General features: G+C 40.1%; 1 protein-coding gene across 2 annotated transcripts in view; it reads left to right on the forward strand.

Moving 5' to 3' along the window:
* Positions 1-27,501, forward strand: part of LRP6 (LDL receptor related protein 6) — a 129,111-nt gene that overhangs the window by 61,297 nt on the left and 40,313 nt on the right. For both annotated transcript variants that reach the window (XM_065672505.1, XM_065672514.1), the window contains exons 4-7: positions 4,495-4,691; positions 5,426-5,557; positions 14,194-14,590; positions 15,442-15,613. In XM_065672505.1, the coding sequence (XP_065528577.1) occupies positions 4,495-4,691; positions 5,426-5,557; positions 14,194-14,590; positions 15,442-15,613 (898 nt within the window). The remainder of the gene's footprint in view (positions 1-4,494; positions 4,692-5,425; positions 5,558-14,193; positions 14,591-15,441; positions 15,614-27,501) is intronic.

Consider the following 27,501-nt stretch of genomic DNA (forward strand, 5'->3'; position numbering starts at 1 on the left):
TCTAGCTCTTTAATATTGTACTGTCATTGGATACCAATATGGTAAATTTTGCTGCAGTATTAAGATGAATTACCTTCATTCCCCCCCCCCACCCCCCCGCCCCAGTCTTCACAGTTGTATTTGAAATGGGATTACAAAGACTGATACAAGAAGAGGCTTTTTTTCCCCCTTTCTGATAGCGTAGGAGATTGTAACAGGTATGGGATCCTCCAGAGAGACGCTGGAGAAATGAACTGAAACATAAATGTACCTGCCCTGGAAACTGAGTGCAGGCAACCTCAGAGGTCACCTGAAAAGAGGTGTGCTACTGTGAAGCTGGAATGTTAATGATTGAGAGAAGTACAGGCCTGGCTGTCGTGAGTTACACCACGTTTTCTGCAGGTGTTCTCATCAGTGTTTGACATCAGAGAACTAAGGCAGCCAGAAGAGAAGACATTTGGTTAATGGAAAGTGTGTGCTTGTTTGTTTTTCTGGAGAAATGCTATTATGCTTGTATATAGAGCATCTGTTTAAATTCTAGTGGAAAAGATGATTCTGATGATATTTTAATTATCTTGATTTTTGGTGTCTGTCTTTTGGTGTGAAAAAAATTAATTTTACAACTATCATCTAGCTTTGGATGTGAATGTTAGTATTACTGAAAACAGACATAAAGGCAGACTGAGAAAATCCTAGTTGAAATGAAGGATACGAATCTTTTGGTCATTTTTACTGTTAATTTTTATTTCAAGTGAGTTTAGTCATTGTCTGAAATGCATGTTATCCTGAAGCAGGAGCTTTTTTGTCATTGTGAGTGTAAAACTGGATAGATTGTCCATGAATTTTCATGTATTCCATTTCAGAGTTCAGTATCCCCTTTTGTAATGCCTGCTTTAACTTGTTTTTTACTTCTTGCCTTCATCTTCACAAAGTATTTCACAGGCCTCCATAACAGAGTAAGAATAGAACAAAGGTGAATGTATTTAAATTGGATCTATGTTTTCTTCAGGCAGTAGAAAATGTTTGACTATAACAAGTTTTTATTGTAATAGCGTCTCTGATTACCATGATGATACTATAAATAGTTGTATTTAGGAAATTGTGATATACAGCACAGATGGAATTTAATTTCTGTGCACAGTGATTGTTTTCTCTCTTTCTGTTCTCACCTTCTTTCTCTGCTGGCCTCTTCTGCATTTCCTTCCCATCCAACTTCCCAGCGCAGAGATGGTGATGCTTTAAAGGCAAATTACCATCAAGATTTTTAAGGCAAATTTGGGTGATCATATGCTTGGCACAGGGAAGATTATTAGAGTTGGTGTGTACTTAGTGCCATCTAATATGTAGCCAATTTGCATGTTGCTGAAGCCCTGTAGATGTCTCCTGAATGAATAACATTACTCCTTATCCTCATTTTTGGTGTCATTTTTAACAAGACTAATGATACAAGTTTGAAGGAACTGAAATGCTTAGCGAAGGGTTAATATGCTGTAGTGCCTTTTGTTGTTGTATCACTTATTCTAATCAAGCCTGGGCTGAAGGTAGTTGCCACCAAAGGGCTGTCAGGTCATGTTAGTTACACCTGCAGTGCTGTACCTGGTACCCAGGCTGGTGACTTTGTTGGTGAAGCCAGAAACACGGAGACCTGGCTGATCCCTGACTCTGCATGGGTGCCTGTGAAGCACCCTGGAGGTGGGAGGCGCCTGCTCCTGTCAACTCTGGGCAGTAGTTGAGTACTACAGGTGATGTTCTGGTCCTCTTCATTCACCTGGGTGCATTTAATGAATTACTGCTCAAGGCAGAAGTCGGGTCCCCTCTTCTTACCAGCCAAAACCAGAGCTCTGCAGTTCCTAATGCGGGTTGTGCTAACACATAATTGCTTCAGACCAACCAACAGGTGATTTTTTGCACACTCTCCCCTTCCTTTTCCTGTTTTTTTTAGCACCTCTGCTTTCCAGCCCTTTTGCCTCATTCATTATTAGGCTGTGGAGGCTTGTTTAGCCCAACTCAGCCCCTGCTTCCATGCTGACACGCGTTCGTTTAGCTGCTGGCTGCCGTTCAGCAAGGCGGCAAGTGCAGTCAGTGGGGGATGTTTGGAGGGGGAAGAGCCCTGCTGGGTTTTGCTGATTGGAAGTGAGCTATCTTCTTGTTTGGAAACAAGGGATATGAAGTACATCTTCCTGGTAATACTCATCTTAATGAGATGCAAAAAAATACATGCTGTTGTATTTGAGCCCAAAGCTGTTTTCATGTGATGGTACTGTATATCTGCTGAGAGAAATGATACGAGTTTAAGAGTAATTGCTTCAAGACTGCGGCTGATGCTGCAGTCAAGTCCAGTGCTTCTGAGTCTCTCCAGATACGGGCTGGTTTATATAAGGGTCATAGTTCACTTTATGCATTGTCTCATGAATAGATGGTTGTCTGAAATTTAGGCATGTGTAGCAGCATCTATTGTACTCAAAGATTTATTCCCACTAGGAATGGTGGGTACTAATCACATTTAAAATTCCTCTGTTTTGCTGGATTTTTGTTTAAAAGTAAATAGCAAGATAGTCAGAATGCTTCATAAAAAACGTGGCTTTTCTTGTGCATGGGAATACTGCCTTTGCTGCAGGTTTGGTTAGAGTGAGAGCCTTGGACTTACATTGCTTCTGTCCCATGTGACAAATGCCATACATTTGTCATAAAGACTTTAGATAGTGTCCAAGCCTGCTCTAAACTAAAATTATTCAAATCTGAAGGCATTTAGGGTTTGGGGGTGGGGTTGGTAGAAAAATGGTTTACAGAATTAGAATGTCTTTATTCTTAGTAGGGGAGTGTGTTGTGTCATTCTGGATTCTCTTTTTGGCTGGTAGGTTTAAGCTGTAAATTATATTACAATAGTCTTTTGTAAGATGCTTAGTTGATGCATTTAATTAGAAGCAAATATATACCTGACTCCAGACAGAGATAAGAAAGAAAAGATAGTGTGTCCTACTTTTGAGTGCAAAATACCAAGAAATAAAAAATTGTTTGGTGCAGAATTGGAACACTAGAATGACAAGTAAGGGAATGTATATGTGTGTTTCTTAGGAGGAGAAAGAAAATAGAAGCTTTAAAGATAATACATCTTTTTCCAGAAGCTGAGGTGAAAGAGCAGTAATGACTGCAGTCTCTTTGTACTTGGAATCATTGGCAGAAGGCACCTTCAAGTTTCTTGCTTTAATATGCACTTCTGTTATATTTTAACAGAAAATATTTGGAAAATAAAAGAGTATTTTTGTCCTCTACTAAACCACTTCAGTTGCCAACTTCTTTCCAGAAGTGATGCATACAGTGTGGTGGGGGTGTTTTCTCAGTAAATATACAGATAATGACTCTTTGCTGCAAACATAAAACTGAGGCTGGTGTTCATGGTGTACCCTATATTGAAGGAGCAGTACAGCTGTCTGTCAGTCCTTCGTGCTTTCAGTCTGGGAGAAGGATAGTGATCTCCACTATTCCATGGGAGCTTGTGTACATGGGAACGCACATGCACCCATGCAGTTAAGAAGAAAGAATGTGGGAAGAAGTGCTTGTGTAAAGGGTACTTGTGTGGCCCTGCTTTGTACAGGGTGCTGGTCCAGATGACCTCCATGGTGCTCTCCATCTGAAGTTTTTCTGTGATTGTGAATAAAATAACCATAAGTATTGAGCTACTTAATTCCAGTTCTGAGGAACCTGGGTATAGATAATTAGTTTCTACATCACAAGAACCTGGAAAAACTGTCTTCAGTAATGTTTGTGCTGCAGTTTTGTGATGGCTAATGAGCATGTGTTTGTATATATACATAAAGTATATGGGTATACTCTTTAATTTTGTTTATGAACCTGGAGACAGGCAGTGACCCAGTTTGCTCAGAAATGATACCATTACCATGGCAGAAGATCAGTAGAACTCTGTTTAATGTCACTGCTTATAATAAAAACAATAGCTTAATAATTATCATAATAATGAATCTTGAAAAGTAACTTTAAGGTTTTCTTTATGGTGAAACTGTTTGCCATTAGAGTGTTTTTCTGGTGGTTCAAAAGAGTGAAACTGGAAGAGATGGATGAACTGCTAATTGACCAAATGCTGTCCCAGTTTGAAATCTGCTGAGGCTGAATATAATGGACATTGTGTATCAGCAGGCAGCAGTCAGGCTTGCATAAAATCAGCTGGCATTCTCCCCGCTTGCACATGGTGACATAGAGTCCCACAGGTATTGAGTGTTAAAGAGGTGCTAAAAAATAGACACAGAGTTCAGTAAGGATTTCAGCTGGTATCTCTTGGCCACTGCAGCATCAATAGGCAGCCTGGAAATAGGACTCCTGCATTGTTCTCCATGTCGTTCCCCTAAGTAGGTACACTGTTTTGTTCCCCATAAATACATGGGCAGTTTTGATCAACAGTACTTACACTGTGAAGCTTCTTTTCACAAATCTAGGTTCAAGCAAACCTGCAGCATGAACTATGTTTGATCATTCATTTTCTTCCCTGTTCTCTCTTAGGCAAGCAGTGGTTAAAGGCTCCCTTCCACATCCTTTTGCTTTGACGCTGTTTGGGGACACGTTGTACTGGACTGACTGGAACACACATTCGATCTTGGCCTGCAGCAAGTACTCCGGCGAGGACCTGCGTGAAATACATTCCAACATCTTCTCTCCCATGGATATCCATGCTTTCAGCCAAAAGAGGCAGCCAAATGGTAAGCTGTCTTGCTTTCTTTTTTTAACTGCAAGTTGGAATTGACTTGCAAAAATTTTAATTAGTCTTTCTGTACGGCGGTGGGTGGCTTCACCCACGTCATGATGCAATTTTTCCAATGCAGAGATTGGGAAAAGACCCAGAGAGAAACCAAATATTCTCTACATTGTTGTTTTTAAGTACAAAACCCCATCTCTTGCTTTTTTCTGCCTGCTATCCTGTTGTCGTCTTCCTTTTTCTGTTTCATGTGCCATAACTTTAGGCTACATGGTATTTTTATTTTTAACGAGTAGTAGTTCCTGAATGGAAACTAGTGTCAATTTGGCAGATGGTATTAAGCAAGACTAGCTCTGTGTAATAACCACTATCTTAACCATTGTGTTAATTTACTGTATTTGCATTTTGGTTTTATATATACAATGCTGTACATTCAGCACAGACATGCTGGATAGTTTGTGAAGATGAGAAGCACAGAGCTAAAGTCAGGCTTGTGTTTAGAACTAAGTGCTATTTCCCCAAGAAAGGAAACGTTCAACATCCGTGCATTTTGGTACCATAAATACCCCACTACTCAGCACTTGGAATTAATTTTAACTTGTTCTGTGTTTATCATTTCCTTCTTTAATCTCTGTTGCTGCCACTGATTCTACCACTCAAATGCCGTATATGTCTTAACACATGAGATGAGGTCATTCGTTATCAGAAGCATTAATCTGTGTGATTTATGTTTAACAGCTACAAATCCATGTGGAATTAATAATGGTGGCTGCTCCCACTTGTGTTTGATGTCTCCTACCAAGCCCTCTTATCAGTGTGCATGTCCCACTGGTGTGAAACTTCTTGAGAATGGAAAGACCTGCAAAGATGGTAGGCTTTGTTTTTAAAAATCCTTTTAGATTAAGCACAAAGTAGTTTCTGGAGGGAAAGGGGTTCTTCCAGCTTCACTATACAATGCACATTAGGGGTGGCACCTTGTGAAATCGTGTGCTTTTGCGGTACAGGTAAAAGTGATTTAAAAATGCCCTCTACTTTTAAAAAAAGAGCCTCATAGCTACCTCCAGTTACAAAATGTTGGTGGCAGTTCTGTGTCTGTCATTAATTCCCTGCCAGTTTTTTGGGGGGCTCTGTTGTTCTCTTTTCTTAGAGAAAATGATGCATACCTCCTTCTGTTGTCTCTCATATGAATCTAACATTATTGTTTATGAATTAGTATTTGGTTAATAGGATTGCACAATAAACACCATTGTTGGGTTTGGTTTTTTTGTTTAAGGTCTGTTGTCTGTTTATTATACACATATACACCTGGAATCTCTTTCAGTTCACATGCATAAAGTTAGGCACCTGCATCTGTATAGAAGACTGAAAAGAATGGCATGTTTTTAGAAGTGTTGAAATTCATTCAGCCTTAAAACTTAAGATGTCAGAGCAGCAAGCAGTCACCCAAAACTGGTTTTAGTGTCTCATTGTGGGATAATGTGTATGATTTAAAATTGTTATATTCTGTAAGTACTGGTCTAGTGACACTGTGGTTGCTGTAGTACATTGACAGGATCAAAACTAACACTGGGTGATAATCAGCTGGCTCATAAAATAACCATCTTTTGTGCAGATTGTCTCTCTGTGACAAGGGTAAATGGAGAAAGAAACAGAAGGATGCAGTAGAACTTACTGTAAATAGGCTAAATAAAATTATATAGAAAATACTGGTTTTATATTTTAAAAATTCTAGGCTTGTCAGCTACTGTTCAGTGATTTCTTCAATTTCATGCTATTTCATGCTCTCTGCTGATTATTTTTGTGTGGTTATTTGTGTCTCTGTGAACCTTGTTAAAATAAATTGCTGCTTTTATGTGACAAACTCAAAAGCAGCTCCCAATTTAGCCTTGCAGGATCGTTTTTAAGAATTTACCAATACATGCACAAGATGTTTTTCTGCCAGTACAAGGAACAAACTTTAACAATACTGCTGTGGGTTGGTCATATTTAGTCAGAATGTGACACAGATTCATGTGCTTTTTCAAAAATACTTGGCACGCACAGATAAAGTTCTTTCTGGCAGTAGATACCTAAAGCAGTTGTTACCCAATACAGGCATGTTTCCAAAAGCAGAGCTGCACAAAAAGTCCATGTGGGGGATGGGGAGTGGTGAAGGTTTGGTCACTTGCCAAGCAGAGGTAGAAGAGTAAGGCAGCAGAGGCCGAAGGACTAAGGACAACAGTTGGAACAAGCCCTGGAGAGATCAAGAGTAGGAAATTGCTTCCCTTTGACTTACTGCTGATAGGAAAAGGGCCAAGGACTTTATACTTTCTTTTTTTTTTTTTTTTTTTTATCCAAGGACTATATCCTTTTGCTCCCCACGTGCTGTGTTCTAAAGAACAGGTCATTGTATCACGGAAGTGCCTGCTTCACTGCTCAAGTTCAGCCCCATATCAGAAGTAAGCTACCACGCAGGTTAACAGCCCTGTGCTGAAGTGCCAAATGGCACCTTTCGAAGTATCAAAGTAAATTAGCAAGGGCAAGTAGAGGAATGGTATTAAAAAACCCTGAAAAAACCAACAAACCAACTCCCCCCCTTATTAAAAGGACTTTAACTTATCATGCAGAGATGCTCCAAATCAGTTTACTTTTTCAGCCATTCCTTATGTCTCAGAATTCATAGCTATTGCTCTTTTCTCCCACTCTCTGAACACAAGAAGTCACGTTGTATGTTCCCAGTCAGCCATAAAGTATATTTGGCTCACAAAATGTAGTTGCCATTTTATGAGAAATTTTGTTAACCAATGCAAATTGCTTACAGCATGTTGTCCATCTGTGTGCAAAAAACTTTATACAACATTTATCTTATGCTTGTCAATATGACGTTGTGATTTTAACCACCATTCTGCTATTGTGTCTTTCCAAAACACTCTGACCTTCCCTTTTGAGGAGACAGACGGGGGGGAAGGGGTGGGAGAAAATGGAGTCTGTTTATTTAGCTCAGTGAGTGTTGCATACCACTGCTTCTTGGACTAAGAAGTGAGTTAGCACATAACCTGACTGAAACAACCTGCTCAAACTATGCCTCAGATCCATTGCTCCTACTTTGATGCTGTGCAGAGCTGACTTTTGGGGGGAGCGTGAGGGAGCTTTATGTTCAGCATGTAGAGCTGAGCTTACCCCAGAATAATGAACTATTTCTGGCTGGTTTTTCGTGCTCTCACTGCCGAGAGGTGCCAGTGCTAGGTTTAGGGCTTTTGCAAGTGATGTACAGCCTTCCAGAGCTCTTCAAGGCAGAAATTCAGTGGACTTTCTTCTGAAGGCTGCAATTACTGATCTGGGGAAGCGAGGAGAGCATGGCAGTCAAACAGAGTAAGACTAGCTGCACACCAGATTATGAGATGTAAATCTGTACGTGTTTGTGTGTTGCCTTCCTTTCTTAGGCTGCTCAGTGACCCTGGGGAAGTAAGTTTTATTTTCTCTTTTTCGGGTGTGTGCGGTGGAGGGGTTTGTTCTGGTTTCTCCAGGCTGGTTTTTTTCCCCCTTTGTACTTGCCTTTTACTATCTCTGCTGTGAAAGTAGAGCTGAACCCTGAGAACTGAACACTTTCACCTTGGATCTTCTCAGTATATATCTATTATGCCAAAACCCTGAAACACTGAGCGATTAAATCTCCATTTGTGATTAGAACACGTAGATGACTGTGGGGAGGGAAGGAAGGAAGGGGGGAGGGAGAGGTGACTTACAGGTGAAGAAAGGCAAAAATGTTCAGTGCACTACAATCATCAGTGCACTAAAATCAGACTGGTTCCTAAACTGCCTTGTTTCATGCTGAAAGGAGCCTCTTTGAGGAGGGAATTTCATTTCGTGCTGCGCTTTTGAGAACATGGCCTGGACTGGAAAGATTTTGATGGGTGAATTTTGAGTGCATGTTTGCGGTGTTTGCAGTGCTTGGCATTGACAGATGATCCTTGCAGCCAAAGGTGAGGCTGGCTGACCCTCCCTGAGCAGTTTCCATGACAACCTAGCATTTTTGGATTATCTCGGTTTATAGGAAATCTTTTCCTCCCTCCCCTTTCTCCCAGTGTTAGTTTCTTCATTTTTGGAGGGTTTTTTTTTCACTGCACCTTAGAGGAGTGTTACTGTATCTTGTGAGAGCTATGAATATAATACCCTCCATTTAGAAACACTTCTCCATAGTATTTCAGGAAAGGGTAGTAACTTGGAATAAAATCAGCTATTTTGCTCATAACAGATAATGCTGGCTGGTTGTTCGTGTCTTAATCTCTATTCCTCTTGCAAAACAAAACAGCTGATAACTGAGATGTGGATTTGTAGCAAGCTCTTAGGCTCCCCCACTGCCTAGGTGAAAGTTTGTAAATCCCTGTTCCTCAGAAGAGAGGCAGAATAAGCAGTTTTCATGGCCAGCTATTCCTTAGTTAAGACTGTACCAGGAGAAGAGTCCTGTCTGAGCACCCAGGCATTTCTACCAGACAGCTTTTGCCTACTGTTGTATTATTGGTAATTTAGTGTCCTCTCTGCAGGACATACTGGGATTTCTTCTTTTCAGTATTATAGGACTGTTCTTCTAAGTTTGGCAGTGCTACATTTAAATGATCTGTTCGATAGTTCATTTTACAAGAAAATTTAAGTTTGTCTTACAAGTTCATCATTGGAGTTGCATTCTTACTAATGCTTGAAGATCTCTGTCCATGTGCTCAGCTTCGGTCTTTGCCTGTAGTGAATTTTACCTGTTTCCTGCATTTGCTGCTACCAGTACATGCGTGTGGTTTCTGCTGAGAAAACCGGTGGTTACTTCAGCTGAGCAAGGGGAGGCGAGTTTCCTCGTGTAGAAAAAGCACTCCTTGAGACTTTGATTTCAGCCTGGATTTGGCCATGCCATTCTCTTCCTGGAAAGGAGTCTGTTTTCCCTGTGGATGCTCACATCCTATTTCCCTGCTAGGCCTCAAGGCAGTAATCAGAAATTTGTACTTCCTTTTGCAATTTAGGGCTGCCCAGTGGGTAATTTGCTTTGTCAGGAATAGCCAGAATCCTGATTTGACTGCACAGATCAAGATGCTAATTTAACATCCAAATTCTTTCATTTATTTTGAAGGGAAGAAAAACACACAAGATTTCAGATGCTTTTTTGTCTTCTAAGGCAAATTTTAAGGTTGAGATGAAAAAATCTTGTTTCTGTTGTAGTATCAGGGGCTCTCTGACAATAGTGGCTTTACAATTGAGGAAAAACATTTAGGAAAGAAATATTTTAGTCAGATGTGTAGTAAGTCTATTGAGAATGTATAAATAATCTTGATCTCTCAGATACAGAGAATGCATTATGCATGTCCTAGGTCTAGCATTTCTTATGTACGAATTCCTGGGTGTGTGTATGTGTAGCTGTACTAGGCTGAGCAACCACTGATGGCTTTAAAGTTCAGTAACTTACAAATGACTGAGGCCTGTATATCATTGAGAAGATGTAATTAATGTGCAGGTTAGCAGGGCATTAGACACTGGACTTTAAAGCTATGCTGTTGCATGTATTTGCATGCTTGCTCTGTTCCTCCTTTTTTCCCCCTTCCCTTGACTTCAGTGGCACATAGATTTAAATTATTTTGATTTTATAATAGTGACTTCCTGAGCAAAGTATTAGTTCCAGCTCTAATGTAATGCACCAGCCGTGAGCTTGTAATCCCAGCTTTCAAAGTGCTTAACAAAAGTAGGCTAAAGCTCTCAAGAAGAGTCTGGAGTAAAGCTTTTATGTCCATATTTAGACATCTTAAGTAAAGGACTTGATTTTAAAAAAAATTGCTAACTAGCCTGAATACCCCATGGCTTGAGGCACTGCTAAAAAGAATCTTGAGCTTGGTTCCCAATTCGAATAGTTTGGGAGGGTTGGCTTTTAACATAAATTATGGATTGCTAAAATCACTTGGGATTGTTTGGGAGATCAGCACAAAGAGGAGGTGGAAGGACCTGACTTTAAATATGGGACAGTGATGTGCTTACTCTGCCTGCAAGTATTTGCATGGAAACTTTGTACACCATGGTTTGACGGCTGTGAGCCTGCACCCCAGCATACCTAGTAGTCTGTGCCCTCAAACCCAGCACTGTATTTGAGATGCATGTGTGACTACAGGCATGCTCGTGTTGGGTGCAGTAGAGCTCACCAGTAGTGAGAGAGAAGGGTGCAGATGGGCTGTAAACTCTGCTCCAAGTCTCTTGTGTGTTTGTATAGGCCACTTCATCCTTGTATGTGCAGTTTGAGATGTCTAGAGGAAAAACTGCCTCAGGTCTGCATATGACCGGTGAGGTCTGAGCTTTGGTTGCAGCCTCGATGTACCTTTTGAAATCCCTGAGGTGTTTTGTATGTTCATGGCTCATTCCAGTCTCCCAGTAAGTGCTGGTATATTGAAAATAAAAAATACTTACACTGGCACGCAACTTGCATTGTCTTTTTCTGCCTCTTCCTTCCGTTTTTTCAAGTATGATTCCAAACCCAGGATGTTCTCCATTATGCTCATCATTAGAGGCCGGGTTTTTCTGGAGAGGCAGAGTGAGGAAGTCTGGAGACCTTGCTGTCACATTCTACCTTTTGCATCGTAACTGGTCGTTGGAATGCAAGTGAAAAAATTGATTGGCTCTGTTACATCCTGGCAATCCTGAGTACCTTAAGCAATCTAACTGAGTGGTGATCAGTGCCTGGCCACGTAAACTTTGTATGGTTGGTGTTTGCCACAAGAATAAATTGTTTTAGTTCTGAGACCACCATTTTTCCTTGACTGTTATCAAGGCGGTAATGAGATCAATCCATAAACGTGCCCAGTTCTTGCATTTGCTTTTTTTGCTATTGTCAGGACAAGCCTGAAGGCATTCAGAGTAATCTTTCCCTCAACCTACCTTGAGTGAGATGCTTCTTTACTACTCTGTTTCTTTTTCCTGAACAGAATGACTGGTGATCTACCTAAGCAGCTGGGGTGTGGGTTTGCAAATGGGTGGGTAATAACTCTAAAGTAAGCTTTAAACTTTTTACTGCTCGATTGGAGGGGTGTGGGAGGGTGTTTGATTTGTGGCTGGAATGTTAGTCAAGCCCCAAGATAAAAGACCATGAAATTCTTAGCTCAGGGATCCAGAGCACAACATGGGCTAGCTGAAAGCCAGCCGTTTCCCAGAGCTCAGTTAAAGCTTAGACCCAGTGAGTTATTTGACTGAAGAACAGTGTTGCAGCCCGAAAGCGGGATACTGAAGCTGTCGAAATGAGTCACCTTTGAGAAGAATCGGAAGGTCAGTTGGTCAATTTTAAGGGTGAGTTTCAGCAAAGGCATGGTTATGCTCAGCTGGGTCTTTCTGGGGACCTGGCATTGGTTCTTCAAAATGACTGTCAGCTTCAGCTAGAGCCCACAAATAATCTTTAAATTATGCCTTGCACTTTTTCTGTATATGGTAGACTACATACAGCTTTCTAACTGTTTAGAAATCTGAGGTTAGTGAGCTTGTTCAACCTTACTTTTACTAGAGAATGCTAAAAAGGTATTGCTGTTTGGGTTTTTTTTTTTACATGATATTCATAGGTTTGTTCAAAAGGTAAGTTGGATAAAATGGTCATGAAGTTGGTAAGAAAGAAAGTAATAGGGTTTTCTTTCTTACTTGAACCTAAATTGTTGGGATTAGTTATGTGCTAATGCTTTATATGACCATAATGCAGCTGAATGCTTGTATCTTGATGCTGAATTGTTTGATATGCTTAGTAGTAACAAATACAGATGTATATATAGACTGTGACAAAATGAGTTGCTTCTGTAATTATGAAAACAATCTTACTAACGTGCCTGTTTTCCATTTACTATGTCACATGCTTTACATTATTTTGAAGGATGCATAGACATGTAATTACAGGTTTCCCCTTCCTGATATTAATTAATGCATAAGGGTTATTCACTAGAAGAACAATTGGGTAGTGTGTACATGTGTTTCTGAACACAAGGTGTTGTAGGAAAAAGGATCCCAAAGCTGATTTTAATCCCTTGTGGACTACCAATCAGGAACACTTGTAATAATATTCTCAACTTCAGTTGCTGAAAGGTGCTGTTTCTTGCAGCATTGTGAAAGTGTCTTAGATGTTTTTAATGTGTTAAACTTGCTGTAAATGAAGCAATGGCTGCTTTGGCATCTCTCCAGAGTCTGGCATGCAGTGAGGTTTCATCTAGCACCAACAGCAATTACTGACTGTTTTAAAAAGAAATTTGGCATCAGACACCAAAATTCTTTCTTCATCAGCAACCTGTTTGCTTTAGTTCTTGCTCTTTCAGCCTTCTAGCACTTATTTCTATCTCTGTAAAATCAAGGCATGGACAGCAGGTAGCTTGGCGATGGCTCTTTTTTTCACTGCAATGTTGATGTATCTATTTTCCTAAAGCTTCCCCACCTTTGCCTCCCCCCACTTTTGTCCTCACACCTGCATCAGTCCCTGCCAAACCCTTTGCCCTCACTGTCTGAGGGCAGCCATTGCAACACACTTTCCCTGCATTTAGGATGCACACAGTTTTTACCTTAGCTCAGGCTTCCCTCAGGCTTGAGCTGCGCTTATCTCCCTGAGACTCCAAACTGATAAGCCAATTTAATTGGAATGGGGTGTGGTGGTTGTTCATCCTTCATTACATAGAAATCCAGTGACATAGAATAGAAATTGAAATGAGAATGAATTAGAACAGACAGTAAGTACATTGGTTGTTGATCAGATGACCAGCACGTGTACCATTAAACAGCTTGTGTTGCCCTATGTGAAAACATCTTCTGCAGTGCAGGCTGATCTTAGTTATTTCTTGTGGTTCTGACCTTTGATCTAAAAGCCAGCAAGGCTTTTGTATGCTCCAGCTCAGTATGACTTTGTAAGACACACTGTCATTTATCTTCATGTCTTCAATAAGCTTGTTCACAACAAATATGGGAGAAGCTGACAGCTTTCCTGCTTTGCATGGTCACTGGGCCGTTTTCAGTTCCCAAATCTGATGCCTCCTTTCTCAAAGAAGATTTACTTCTGGCATTGTGTGTTAACATTTTTCCCTGCTTCTAAGCGTGTTGTTGAAACATGCACCTTGTTTGTCATGATTGTCCCCTATATCAACAACAGCAAACAGTCAGTAAATTATTTATATAATTAATTTTTTATGTAAGAGGCTGCAGGCCATCTGTTGATTTGCATAAAATAGCAGCAGAGTCACTGTGTATCCATTTCAGTACCTTTAGAGGGAATGACAGGGATAGAAAACATGTCCAGCATAATACATTTTGGTCATGGAAATGACCACTGGATTTTCTCTGTAAACACATCTGACTTGTTCTGCAGAAGAACAACCTCACATTTGAAGCCTTTTAGTGGAATTCTTTTCTAGTGCCTGTCAGTTTGATTGGGGCCTGTGAAATCAAGGCAGCTAGACTAGCTTGTACTACAATCAGGTTCACTATTTGCAGGCTTACTGCACAGTGTTTGTTAAGATGATTGTGTTTTTGCCTTGTTCATGTAGGTGCTACTGAACTGCTGCTTCTAGCGCGCCGGACAGATCTGAGGCGAATTTCCTTAGACACCCCAGATTTTACAGACATTGTTTTGCCACTGGAGGATATCCGCCATGCAATCGCCATTGACTTCGATCCTCTAGAAGGTTACATCTATTGGACTGATGATGAAGTTAGGGCCATCCGCCGCTCATTCATTGATGGGTCAGGTAGTCAGTTTATTGTCACAGCACAGATTGCACATCCTGATGGCATCGCAGTGGACTGGGTTGCCCGAAATCTGTATTGGACTGATACTGGCACAGACCGTATAGAAGTTACAAGGCTTAATGGGACCATGAGAAAAATCTTGATATCAGAAGACTTGGAAGAGCCCCGAGCTATTGTGCTGGATCCCATGGTTGGGTGAGGAGCTTTTCGTGAGCATTTTTTATATATTAGTTATGTAAAGAAGATACCTCTGTCTGTCTGTATATGCAGATAATGGAATGCAGTGATAGATTTCTGGGCCTTCAAAATGAAAATACTGGTATTCTTTCAAGTTAAGTCTCTGAGGCACAGGGACTGCTGCTCTATTTTGACCACCTGTGTAGTCATCTTTGTGTTTTATTCTCCTGTTTAAAAAAATTGCGGCTTAGATGGATTTTTTATTCTAGCTAATAAGACTGTTTATGCTGTCTCGCTGGGAAGGCTGATATAGGAGTTTGGTGTAAAGGGACAGCGTGTTCGTATGTCAGTGCTTTTTGAATGGTTAGGGCATCCTTACTTAAGGTAAGAAAATATATTTGGCTTGAAATGTACTTTTCCATGTGCAGTGTGGTTTCAGGAAACAGCAGTTCAGAAGAAGCTGTGTGAATAGGATCTGGGGAGACCTTAGAGCATCCTTCCTATACCTAAAGTGGCCTACAAGAATCCTGGAGAGGGGGTTTTTACAAGGGTTTGTACAGATAACACAAGGGGGAATGGCTTTAAACTGAAAGAGGGGAGATTTAGATTAGATAGTAGGAAAAAAATGTTCACTGTGAGGGTGATGAGGCACTGACACAGGTTCCCCAGAGAAGCTGTGGCTGCCCCATTCTTGTCGTTGTTCAAGGCCAGGTTGGACGGGGCCTTGAGCAACCTGGTCTAGTGGAAAGGTGTTCCTGCCCATGGCAGGAGGCTGGAACTAGATGAGCTTTAAGGCCCCTTCCAAACCATTCTATGTATATTGAAAGTTTGGAGCAATAATAGTTCTTAGGATTTTGTTTCCTTTGCAGGTACATGTACTGGACCGACTGGGGAGAAATGCCAAAGATTGAGAGGGCAGCACTAGACGGCTCAGACAGAATTGTGCTGGTGAATACCTCACTCGGCTGGCCAAATGGACTGGCACTGGATTATGCAGAAAGCAAAATATACTGGGGAGATGCCAAAACAGACAAAATAGAGGTTTGTAATTGCATCTGCATTTTTAATTCCATGGAGCTATAGAATGTAGTTATTCTGCTTTTCTAGGTGTTCAAAGTCAGATATAACCCCAAAGGGCAATGGGTTAATGGTTGATTTGTGCTTTGAGAAACAGTTCATTTTCTTGTGTGTCTTTGGGCAAGTTGTTCACTGTCCCTGCCTTGGTTTTCTGTGTTAAAAACGGAAATGATATCCATGTGGAAAATCTCTCTTTTTAAGAATGTGTGATTAGTATTTGTTAAATAACTCAATTCTTAGATCATCAAGGAAAAAAGATTTTTACCGAGAGCAATGTTTGTAGGTTAAAAAAGAAATCTTATTCTTTGGGCTGCTCAGCTTAGATGCCAGTGGAACATATTTGAAAGAAATAAATCTCATTTCACATGTTTGTACTCCCACAAATCCTCTGTACTTTGCGTCTCCCTTGTTTTATTGGGGTTCCAGCGAGGGGAAAGATTTTCCTCTCTTTCTGTATGTTTTGCTGAAACTTTTAATTGGGGGAAAAAAGAAAAAAGAACTGTTTGGGTTTTTTTTTTCTCTCCCATGGGAAATGTTGTGTTTATTTTGTTATACAACATTTACGGAACAAATTTGACATTGCCTCTTTGCTAGTCTTTTAAGAAAATGATATTGGTTTATATTTGTTTGGTTTACTGTCAAAAGGCAGAAGTTTATCTGGAAGCAGGGGACTTGGCTACTACGTGGTGTATAGCAGCACCATCTACCTTTACTGCATCTTGGTAGATTTACCTTTCTTTCGATGAATTACAGCTTTCCTTAGGTAGTCCTTACCATTGCAAATAATTTTCAGCACTTAGCACATTATCTTCTCTAGCCTTATGAAATTGTTCTTTATTTATAACTTCAAATAAGTCAATGCAAAGTCATAGTCTTGCACTGGAAGGTCACGTAACTGCTTGTTCTCCTTCAGAGTCAAAGGAACTGCAGTCCTGCAAGGTGAGTTGCTTTGAAGCACTCCTCAGGAGAGCCTCAGGGAGCAGAGTTTTCTTTGTCCTGAAAGCCAGATTTTTAGTCTATAATTCGCCTAACATTATACCAGCCCTGGGAAAAGAGCAGGGGGCTAAGTGTCTTAGCTGTGCTTAGAGACTTATTTATAACAGATTGGGCACTTCAGCCCTGATACTGTCTTGGACTTAAAATGTGTTTTGCAAAAGGAAAGTTAGGCATTCTCCACTCACGCTTGCCAAAACACTGAGAATTTTTCATGCATTTCAGTCTTACTCAAACCATGGTTCCATATTCCTTAATAACAATTCTGTTCAGTGCTGGATCGGGTTGTGGTAGAAATTTTCATCTCGATCAAGCATGAGCTCACTGCTGCAATTCTGTCAAACTGGCTAGAACGCATGATAGAATGTTTATGCCAACATTACAGTGTCTGTGGCAGGACAGAAGATATCTGATCTGGCACAAAGTCTGCTGGGACAGGTTCCATTTCATTGTTTTTAAACCAATGTGAGCCAGCAGAATGAGTTTGTTCCAGGTTGTCATGTAAGATCTATGCAGGGCATCAGAGAAGATTTATCATCATAAGGTTTCAGAATTATTAGTTACTTTTTTTTTTTTTCCTATGAGGCTCCAAGTGTTAGAGTTACAAATTTACACCTGCTGCTTTTTATAAAAAATTAACATTTATTAACTCTTGGTAACGCATAGAAAATCTTGAAAAAGCCTGGCTAAGCGCAACAGAGAAGAAATTCTCCCACAGTTTTTCTTTGGTGTTTTTGGATTTTATTTGCAGATTTGATTTTTACTTTTTTAATTAGTTAATTTAGGGGTGTGGGACAGAGATCTGTAAAATCAAGAAAATCATGTATAAGGTGACCAGGACCTTCCCGCACACACTTTTTTTGATAGAAGAAATTGGCCATTCGTAAATAATACTGGCAGGTGATGGGTGCAGAACAAACAAAAGCAGATGATTCTTCAAACAGCGTGTGGTGAGTTGTGGAAGGGGTGGTGGATGTTAAAAGCTTACATGTGTTACTAGGAAGACTGGGTAAGTCTGTGGAAGGGAATTCCACTGCATTTTACTAGAAAATAAAATTGCCTTTTGAACCACAAATCACTGAACTGTAAATTGTGGAATGAAAGAGTCTTCTTGAAAACTTTCAGTGTGTTTGCTTTAATATGCTGTTCTGTAAGTGTAAGTTTTAATTTTTCTCTGAGAATGGATAGTGGGGTGGGACCTGTTGTTTGAACCCATACAGCCTCTCTTTTTCTGTGTTGAGGCCATTCTATTCCTTGAGGGTTTCGGGAGTCTTTATTCTGTTAGCTTGTTGCATTAGCTTTAGGGAGAACTTTGTGTTCTTCCTTAGATGTGCTGTTGCTGCTTGCTTAACTTGCTAACTGTGCTTCAGAGGGGCAGAAATAGGTTGAAAATCTATAACCTCTGATGGTGATAGATTGGAGCGTGAGTTCAGTGTGGCTTCTGTAATTAATAAAGCGTGGAACGGCTCTGTAGGATGAAGAGGGAGTGTTCATCCAAGAGAATGGTTCAGTTTAAAGTAGATTTTTTTCTTTTCCCTCTCATGTGCTAAGTAATGCAAATGTACTGGTGAGTTTCTTTACTGATGAATCTTAGTGAATTTTCCCCAGGATCTCATGTGGCCTCTCTGTAACCTTTTATGAGAGACTGGCTTTGTTATGGTAGCTACAGAAATCTCCCTACTTTCTAAATCTATGATAGCTAAAATACTACTAACATTTCAAGTCTTCCCTTTTCCTCCCACTGCCTTTCTCTCCTATGGCAACCGTGAATCCTGAGGAGATTTGTTACACTTTCCCTGCTCTTCCCATCCATCTTGTTTATCAGTTTCGTGGAAGATACTTTGACCTTCAGTAAATGTCTTAAACTTATATTCGGAGAAAGGACACTGGGGGAGGTGCGACAAAGAAGATATTTGTGACAGGATCAAAAGATGAAACTTGGAACTGGACATGAAGACATCAGACTAAGTGCCCCTTCCCTGCCTTGTTTGTATGTGTCTGTATATATTTGGGAGGCAAGGGTAAAAGCAGGAGAAACACCTTTGTGTACGTGCATTCTGTTGCCTTTTAAGCAGTTTTTCATACATGATTATACATGCATACTGCTTTTTTCCCCACCCCTTAGTGTATGGAATTCCTCATAACCAATATTTAATTACAGTGCTACCAAAACGAATGCTTCTTGCAGGGCTATGTTTCTGGTTTATTTGTGCCACATATGAGTTTTTATTATTTATTTTTTACACACTGATTCATGCTATGCTGTTCTGGAGCCCCCAGACGATAATAAAGCATCAGCAGGGGTTAATGGAGATGGGTAGGGGGTACAGCGGGGAGCTTTTGTTCCCATTTTATCTGGCAGCCTGCAGCAGGCAGAAGCAGGCTGTGGCTCAACAGCTTCGTCATTTATCTCGGTCAGGTTTCACTGCTGATAAACTTCTATTGAAATGGATGGCTGCTATTGTGCTTACCAGTAGGGAAGATTTCTCATTGACTTGCTACAGGTTTAAAGCATTTTCCTGCCGTGCTATGAGGTTAAAAATGTATGATCTGCTCTGTTGAATTGGTCTTATGTTTTCCTGCTCAAGTGACTATTTGTCTTCTGAGCACGTACACTACCTGTTTTAAGGCACAGGTTGGATTTAAAATGGTCAGCAAAGCTCATATTGATAAAGCAATTATAAATGGCTGTGTGCGTGTGTGGCTGTGTGCATTAGGAGGAAATAACGGTGATATGGCTGATTTCTCACCATTTTTCAGTATTTGCTTCATTTTTCTTTATTCATCTTCTTTCCTATTCTCCATTCTCAGAGCCAGAGATGACACCCACTTACACCTACTAGTGGTGAGTTTAAAGAAAGGACTCTCTGCCTCCTATACAGAGCCACCATTATCTAGTGATTTTTGAGTGCAGCTCTAACTTGAAGTGTTTCTGCATTCCCAAATCTATTAGCTGTGCCTGGCATTACTGTCTCTAATCCTCATGATTAATATGGAAAGTCTTATATCCTGCTGTTTTTCAGAATAAGTACACATAAGTCTTCGGAACCCAGCCTTGTCGAACAACAGAAAGCAGATGCTGCTAAGACTTTTTTGAGCACAAAAATCTTGAACAGAGAGGACCTTTTTGTCTTTGACCTAGGAGCTAATAGCTTGGCATCTAGAGAATGCTCTAATTCATATTCTAATCCTGAAATTGCAGGGCTACATTTTTCCTCTGATGACAACTCCCTCAATTTTGCTGCCACCCTAATAAGGAATTTTTGTTTTCTAAGCTTTCACCATTTATTTTCTGACTGAGAAATTCTGTGTCGCAGCATTAGTCTTTGTATTGTGAAATGCTGATGACTTACCAAGCCTGATTACTGATCCTACCCCTACTTTGAAGCAGAGGTTTGAAAATTGAGAAGCAGAAACCATTAAATTCCTAGCTGTTCAACACTGCTGCTTTTGTGTACTTTGCATTAAGGTTTTACAGGTATGAGAGGTAAGGTAGTTGAAGTTGTTTCGCTGTTTGATTTTGGCCATGTTTCTTTGTCCATCTGGTTGGGATAATTGTGGCACTTGGGGACTTCATTCAGCAAAGGACAGCAAGTATGTGCTGCAGAAGGTAAGGGCAGATCCCTGTATTCCATCCCAGTTTCAGAAGTGTAAAGCTTACTTTGTTAGGGAATTTGCAGCTATTTCTTAACATCTGCTAGGCCTACATTAAGAGAAAACATATATATGTATATGTATGTATATATACACTTTAAAATTAGTAGTAGAGTAAGGGCTTCTTTAGAAAATAAACGAAAACCTAAACCAAAAAATGATAAAAAACCCACTCCTCGAACAAACAACAGCAAAAGCATAGATTAGTTTATAATTTCTATAATTCACATTTGGGAGATTTCTTCTGAACTTCTGAATGAACTTAAGGAAGAGTTAAGTTTCATTATACAGACCAAGATAGGAAAGCTATATTCCAAAGCAAGTGAATGACCGCCACAGATCTCATACTGGTACAGTCTCCTTACTGTCAAAAAGCCAGATACAAGAATTTGAGTGACTTTGTATCTGTGGACCCCAAATGCTGAGCCAGGACCTCCTGGCATTCTAAATTTGTTCTTATTTAAAAAACAAGAAAAAAGAAAAAGAAAAAATAGAAAAAATTGAATTCCTTTTTTGCCTTGGCTTTTGCACGTAGTGCTACGGAATTTTCACTTAGGCATGTACCTTTTGCAGCTGTTCAAAATGTTTTAATGTAAAAGTAAAAAAGAAGAAACATACTTAACATGCATGTTGGTTTCAATTTAGGAACATTAATAATTCAACTTCTTATTCCTTTTGATAAACAGAATATAAATAAAACTGAAATGCTAAAAGTTTGATTATTGCGACACCCACTATAAACTATTTGTGCTGATGAGTTCTCAGAGAAGTCCTGAGGGATCTGCTGTCATACTTACTGGAACAGGGAGAGATTCCTGGCACCTAACAACAGAAAGAGGATACCGAGGGAAGGTTTTGGGTAGATACAGCCAGAACTCTTGTCCAAGAGTAACATAACTCTATATCTGCATACCAAGCATGGTATTTTTCCAAGAAGTGAAATTACTGCCCTAAAAAAGATGTGATATTACAGAAGACTTCAGCATTCAGTTTTAAAATGGTTCTTGTGTCAGAGATGTATGTTTCGCCCTGAAATCTGTGGGTGGTTTTTATCTAATGAGATGTAGATACCTCCAGCTCAGTAAGTTGCCTTTATAGAAAATGTTAGAAATCAGCACTTCTGCAGTGTGCCTTGCTTTACCCTAAAATAAATGTTTAGAATAGATTGGATAGGATTGGATTAGATTGGATGCTCTAAAAGCACCTATTCATTTCTCTTAACTCTTAAGGAGAGCCTAGAGCAGTCAGAGGCAGATGCTCACACTCAGGATACATTTGAGCAGAAGGTTGTGCTGGCTTCTGTAACCTTTTTGTACGTTATTGTTAATGGTAGAAGTTTAGCTCTCTTGGACTTGGTTGTTGCTTACATCCCTGCAGCTTAGCTGAGGCTTTCCACATTAGAAATTCAGTGATGTTTCTTAGAAGCTTAGCTAGTAGATGAGCAGTCCCATTTTGCTAATGATAGCTCTGTAAACCTCCTGGCTCCCAGTGGCTCAGCATGGAGCTGATTGGAGTATGTTTGGATCCCACTAATGTGTCATAGATGTTTCCTAGATTTTTCCCATTGGAGTTAGGAAATGGTATTTTAGTTTATGCTGTTTTCTCATCTAGAAAGTAATGAGCAGCCAGTATCAGTTACCCAAGGGAAGACACAAAAATCCCTCAAACTAAAACAACTAGATCATCTGACTTCACTGAGTCCAACATACTGAAAGTAACATTTGATGGCAAGTTGGAGAATGATGGGAAGAGATACTGAGCCATCTCCTGCATTTCTGATTCAACTGAGTACTGTTTATCAGTCTGTTATTATCCCTTACCCTCCAGTATTCTGCCTGGGATTTTTTTGCCTTCTCCAAAGCTTAGTTGCAGTACCGCACAAAAGATTGTACTGATTGTGGAGCTGGGATTCTTCAGAAGCATTCATGTGACCTTGTGATCCCTCTCAGTAATTATTCAGCTTTCCTCACAAAGGCTTTTTATTTCACTCTGAGGTTTTTTAGTCCTAACCTGAACTTTTTGTCTGATGCTATTCATGATGATACAACTTCACAAAGGTCTGTGGGAAAAGGATTATAATAAACTGAATAACTTTTAGTAGGCAGGTAAATACATATGGTGGAAGACCAATCTTCTGGACATGCAGAGACACTTGGAATTAAAGTGATTTAGCAAAGGGAGCAGTAGAATCAATCTAATAGCTTACTGCCACCAAAAGAACAGAGGCTTTTGCCCGTGTGCAAGAATATTAGAGGTTGTGTTGCTGAACTTAATCTTGTAAAACTGTCCCCCAGACCACTGTGAGGGCTCAGGCTGGTCTTGGCTAGTCTCCTTTGCTTCCTGCACAGTATGTGGACAGCTGCTCTTAGGACTTAGTTGACAAATGGTAAGTTGCAAGATCAACATAATTAGCTTCCTCTGTACTCCTGTAGCCTATGCCCATGTAATAGAACACGCTCTAGACTTCTGCCACTCCACCCTGTGTATTAGTGTACCAGAATTAATTTTCATAGCCAAGCATCTTTATTCACCTGTTTTAGCACTCAGTCTTCTCAGAGAAGCCTCATTTTTTTTTTTCCCTGTGAATATCTCTCTTCTCATTCTCTTCATTTCAGCTCAATTTTTTGTCTTAGCCTGTTCTTTACGTATGCAGGGGTTCTTTGTATTGCATGAGACTGCCTAGGAGATGTCATATTTGATTGTCACAATGGTGTTAAACTCCTTTCCTTGCCTTCTTGTCACTGTACCTGACTTGAGCTGTTTCATTGAAAACCCAACCAATTGTTTCTAAAATTAAATTCCATCACTGAGAAAACATTTCTGCTGTTGGAATTGATTGATCTGGAAGCTGAGAAAGTTGTCCTATTGTGAAAGAAATGAGCTTATAACAGTGTCTGTAGCATGGTAGAAAGGGTATTTATGAAATTAATCTCTATTCTGTTTTTATGTATTTATCGTCACTGCAGTCCTATTAGGAATATTATCCATGCTCAGGAAAACTATATTTTGAATTCTTTGGGAAAATGGTTAGAGCTGTAAAGAAAATTGGGGGTGCCTGGGAACTGTTAAATTAGAAATTGGTAATGGCTATTAGAAAACAATTAACAGTAAGAAATTGTGGAGTTGGCTGGAGGCAGTTGGTTTCTGAAGCAAATGTATAATTCCAGGTATCCCTTCTACTGATCTCTCAGGATTTCACTGCAGTGTTTCCTGTTTCATATCTGACATTCCTTAATATTTTGGAATTGAGGGGAAATGCTGTTAACACTAAGTTAATTACACTGACAGAATAATTTCCTCAAGCTGAGTTGAAAGTTTTGATTGTTATTCAGAGAGAGTATAGTTGTTCAGGACTCCTCTTTTAGAGGGGAAGACTGATAAAACTGGAAATTTAGACAAGGTGTTCCTTTTTTCTTCTCTTCAGCGCTGCTGTTTTGTAGAAGATACATGTGTTAGTTGTTTGATATTACTGTAGTCATAACAGCAAAATCATTCTGGTCCATTCTATTCATGTTGCTTAAAGAAGAAAATTGATAATACGTAATTATCAAACATTGCCTGGAAAAAAATGCTAATGTAATCTTTGGAAGGCATTCTTGCTCTCTTTTCGAGTTCTTAAGAGGCATGCTGCTCTAGTTTTCTTTTTTCCCTTAACCAAAGAAGTTTAATGAGTGTTTTTCACTTTCCTGATATAGTAAGATTCACGTATATTTAGGTGGAAGATGAACAGTCATATCCTTGATTAGTAGTCTTGTGAACTGAGTCAGTATGTGTTACATCAAACAAACACCACATGTAAGTATTTATCATGGGGTAATCAGGGCTGAAGTAAGCCTAAACCATGACTGTTCCTAAACTATTTCAGGTATAATGCAGGCCTCATTCAAAATTTTTTTCCATGGTATGTCGAAATATCTGGGATATACGTGTTGAATTCAGTATTTCACAGCTGTCTTACAGTAATACTACTTTGAATTCATCTTATACGGATCAGTGATAATGATCTAACTCATAAGAAATTCACCATTTTATTTTTAGTTGTATCTATTCTTAGAGTGCGTTAGTGTGACCGTGTTGAAAATGTGAAGGTGGTAATGCTTTCTGATGCTTTTCTGCTGTCTTTCAAACTACTGCAAGAAACCCAACTTGTCGTTAGAATAACTCAAGAGTTTAAGGACTGCTCAGGAATTTAACTTCTCTTTTTCCGTGACATTTCTTTCATTTAAGTCCATGCCAAATGGCTGGGATTTTTTTTTCCCCATGCTTTAGGATAAACTATATATCTGAGAGTATATTTCAACATGTACCAAAGAAACAAGCTAGCGTGTTCTGCATTTGTGGGACACATGACATGCAGAGCACTGCCACCAAGTCAGAACACGCTCTTATTCCTTATCCTGTCAGAAGGAAGATAACTGCTGCAATTGTATCGTTACTGTGAGTCAGTGGGGAGAGATGATTTCCAGCTGTGGTCCCCGCTAGAAATTTCGTAGAGCTGGTGCATTGACAGCAGTAGTACTTGAGCAGGGCAATTGAGGTTCTGTATATTAAGTGGGATCTCCTGGCCTCTATGAGTAAGTGGGTGCTGGTAAAGGTACTGAAGTTCAGGAACCAGTAGATGGATGAGTCTGTGTTGTTTGTCCAAAAATTGGCTGTCAAATTTAAAAATCAGGGCTTAGGATCAAGTTATCTTGTTGTAAGATGTTTGTAAATGAAAATAGAGCAGTTCATGGATTTTACAGGAGGAAGTTGTTTGTGTTTGGTTTTGGGGGTTTTGTTTTACTGATGTGCCTGTCTGTGAAATTAATAAAGTTCTGGCAGCATCTTGTAGTGTAGCTGGGGGCTTTCAGTCCCTCACAGAGACCTGTTCCATTCTTGTAAGTAATTGTCAATTCTCTGAAGAGACAGAGTTACAAGCCATTGTTTATAAATTTTCATTGTTTATTGACTTCCTCTGTTGCAGTGATCCTGAAAGAGAGCTTAGCATCCATGATACTTAACCTGCTCCCTGATTATTTATAACTACATCCAAAAGAGGACCCAGGAAACTACAGGCCCATGAGTCTTACTTCAGCCCCTGGAAAGAGTTCTTCTAGAAACTTGCGAGCCAAATGAAGCAGGTTATTGGAAAAAGCCAGCACAGACTTACCAAGGGCATATAATGCCAGACCAACCTGATCACTTCCTACAACAGAATGTTTCCTATCGATGTGAGAGCAGTGGATGTTATTTACCTGGCCTTCAGCAAAGCATTTGACATTTTCCCACAGCCTTATCCTAGACAAACTATCAAGATACAGACTCATTGGATAGTCTGTAGAGAGCCAGCTTACAGGCTGCACTCAGAGGGTGGTGACTGGTGCTTTTTACTCAAGCTGGCAGGTGTCACAAGTGGAGTCCTCCAGGGATAGATACTGGGTCCCATGCTGTTCAATATAGAATCATAGAATGGTTTGGATTCAGGTGACCTTAAAGATCATCTAGTTCCAACCCTCTTGCCACAGGCAAGGACACCTTCCACTTGACCAGAAATCTACCCTCATTCAGTAGCCATTCCCCTTTGTCCTGTCTTCATAAATGATCCAGGTAATGGGATTGAAAACACTCTCATCAAGTTTCTTGATGATACTAAACTGGGTGGTGAGATAAGCATGTCAGAAGGGAAAGCTGTCTTCCAGAGAGACCTGGACAGGCTGGGAAAGTGGGCCAGTGCTCATATGACTTAAGATGGAAGGTTATGGTTTGCACACTGTCACCCTGCTTATGACACTAGGTTTAATTAAGTCATACCAGGTTTGTCTGGCAGCCTCCCAGGTTTACACTGGCAAGTGTGTTCTTTCCAGGGCTGCGTGCTGTCTTCTGCACTGGGAGTCGTCAGTCCTGAGGCTCTCTGGTACCTTGTAGAACTGGCCTTTATGTTTGGTACTGATTTAAGTATGGCCTAATAGGGTCAGAAGGTTTATGTTATTAGCATCTCCTCAGTGCTGTGGATATGAGTTAGTAGTGTGCATCTGTCTAGCCTGCACTGGCTTTGGTCCACTAGAGCTGAGCTGACTGCTAGTCTGTATAGCTTTGCCAGGGTTCTAGCACAAACTCTCACCAGAGAGAGAGAGAGAGAGTTTTTCCACGAGTGGGATAGGTATAATGATTGGGCTCTAGACTTAAAACAATCAAATGGCAAGTGTAAACTACTGTGCATTCAAATCCCAGATTATCAAAAAGGGAAATTCACTGCCTTAGCCTATTTATCACAGTTATTACTGGTATTCAAGAGTGAATTGAATCCAGAGTATCTGACAGCAAGGAAGACCCTTAGAATAGTTCACTGTGCAATCCAATCTGTAACTTTTAAAATAGAAGTAATGCTTCACAGTTGTCATTTTATTGTTCCTGCTGACCATTAAGTGCAGCATCTTAAACTGCGACCACATTTTCAGGATTAATTAATTTATTTTCAATAAGCTGTATTTTCATGAGGCTGTAGGTTTGCATTCATTATTGTTCTAGGATAAGCACAGCCCTTCTTCAGGCAGGATATCTCATATTTTTTCTGAGGCCATTTAATTTTTGTACTACTCTGTTGTTATTGTTTTTTCCATAGAACTACTCACTATTTCACTAAAGGTAGTGTTTGTGGTTGCACCACATCTGTTTCCTGTTGCAGTCTGTATTCTCACTGTGGTTTGCAGTATTCAGAATGGTCTCAAAATGTGAAACCCACACCACATTGTGGTTAAAAGCAGCATCAAGGGAGACCCTGCTTCATAGCAGCAGAAGGTAGGGGTTTTTTAGGAGGGATTCTGTGGGGCAGGCTTCCCTGTGATGACCCTAACCCTTGCCACTTTCCTTCTGCCTTACACCAGACTGTTTGGTTCTGTAGTATTGATGAAATTCTATTCAGATCTTCTAAAATATGGCCAAAGTGAGTGTAGACAATGTGGTGCTGTGGAACTATTCATATTATAGTACCTGGCTGCTAGTGAGCACATGTTTGTACTAAGTAATATTGCACACATGTGCCCAGGTAAGATTGTAGTGGGAGTAGGATGACAGGTATGTGTAAGTACTTTCAGATAGGCACCTGTTTTGTCTAGGTGACATAAAACTGTCTTTCAAAATAACCTGTATGTGGCAAAGCAAAAATTAATTAAAAGCAGATACTTAATCCATGAGTCCTACCTTCTCTTTTCCTGACTTTCTTCCAG

Source organism: Lathamus discolor, chromosome 1, assembly GCF_037157495.1.
Source record: "Lathamus discolor isolate bLatDis1 chromosome 1, bLatDis1.hap1, whole genome shotgun sequence".
Taxonomy (NCBI): domain Eukaryota; kingdom Metazoa; phylum Chordata; class Aves; order Psittaciformes; family Psittacidae; genus Lathamus; species Lathamus discolor.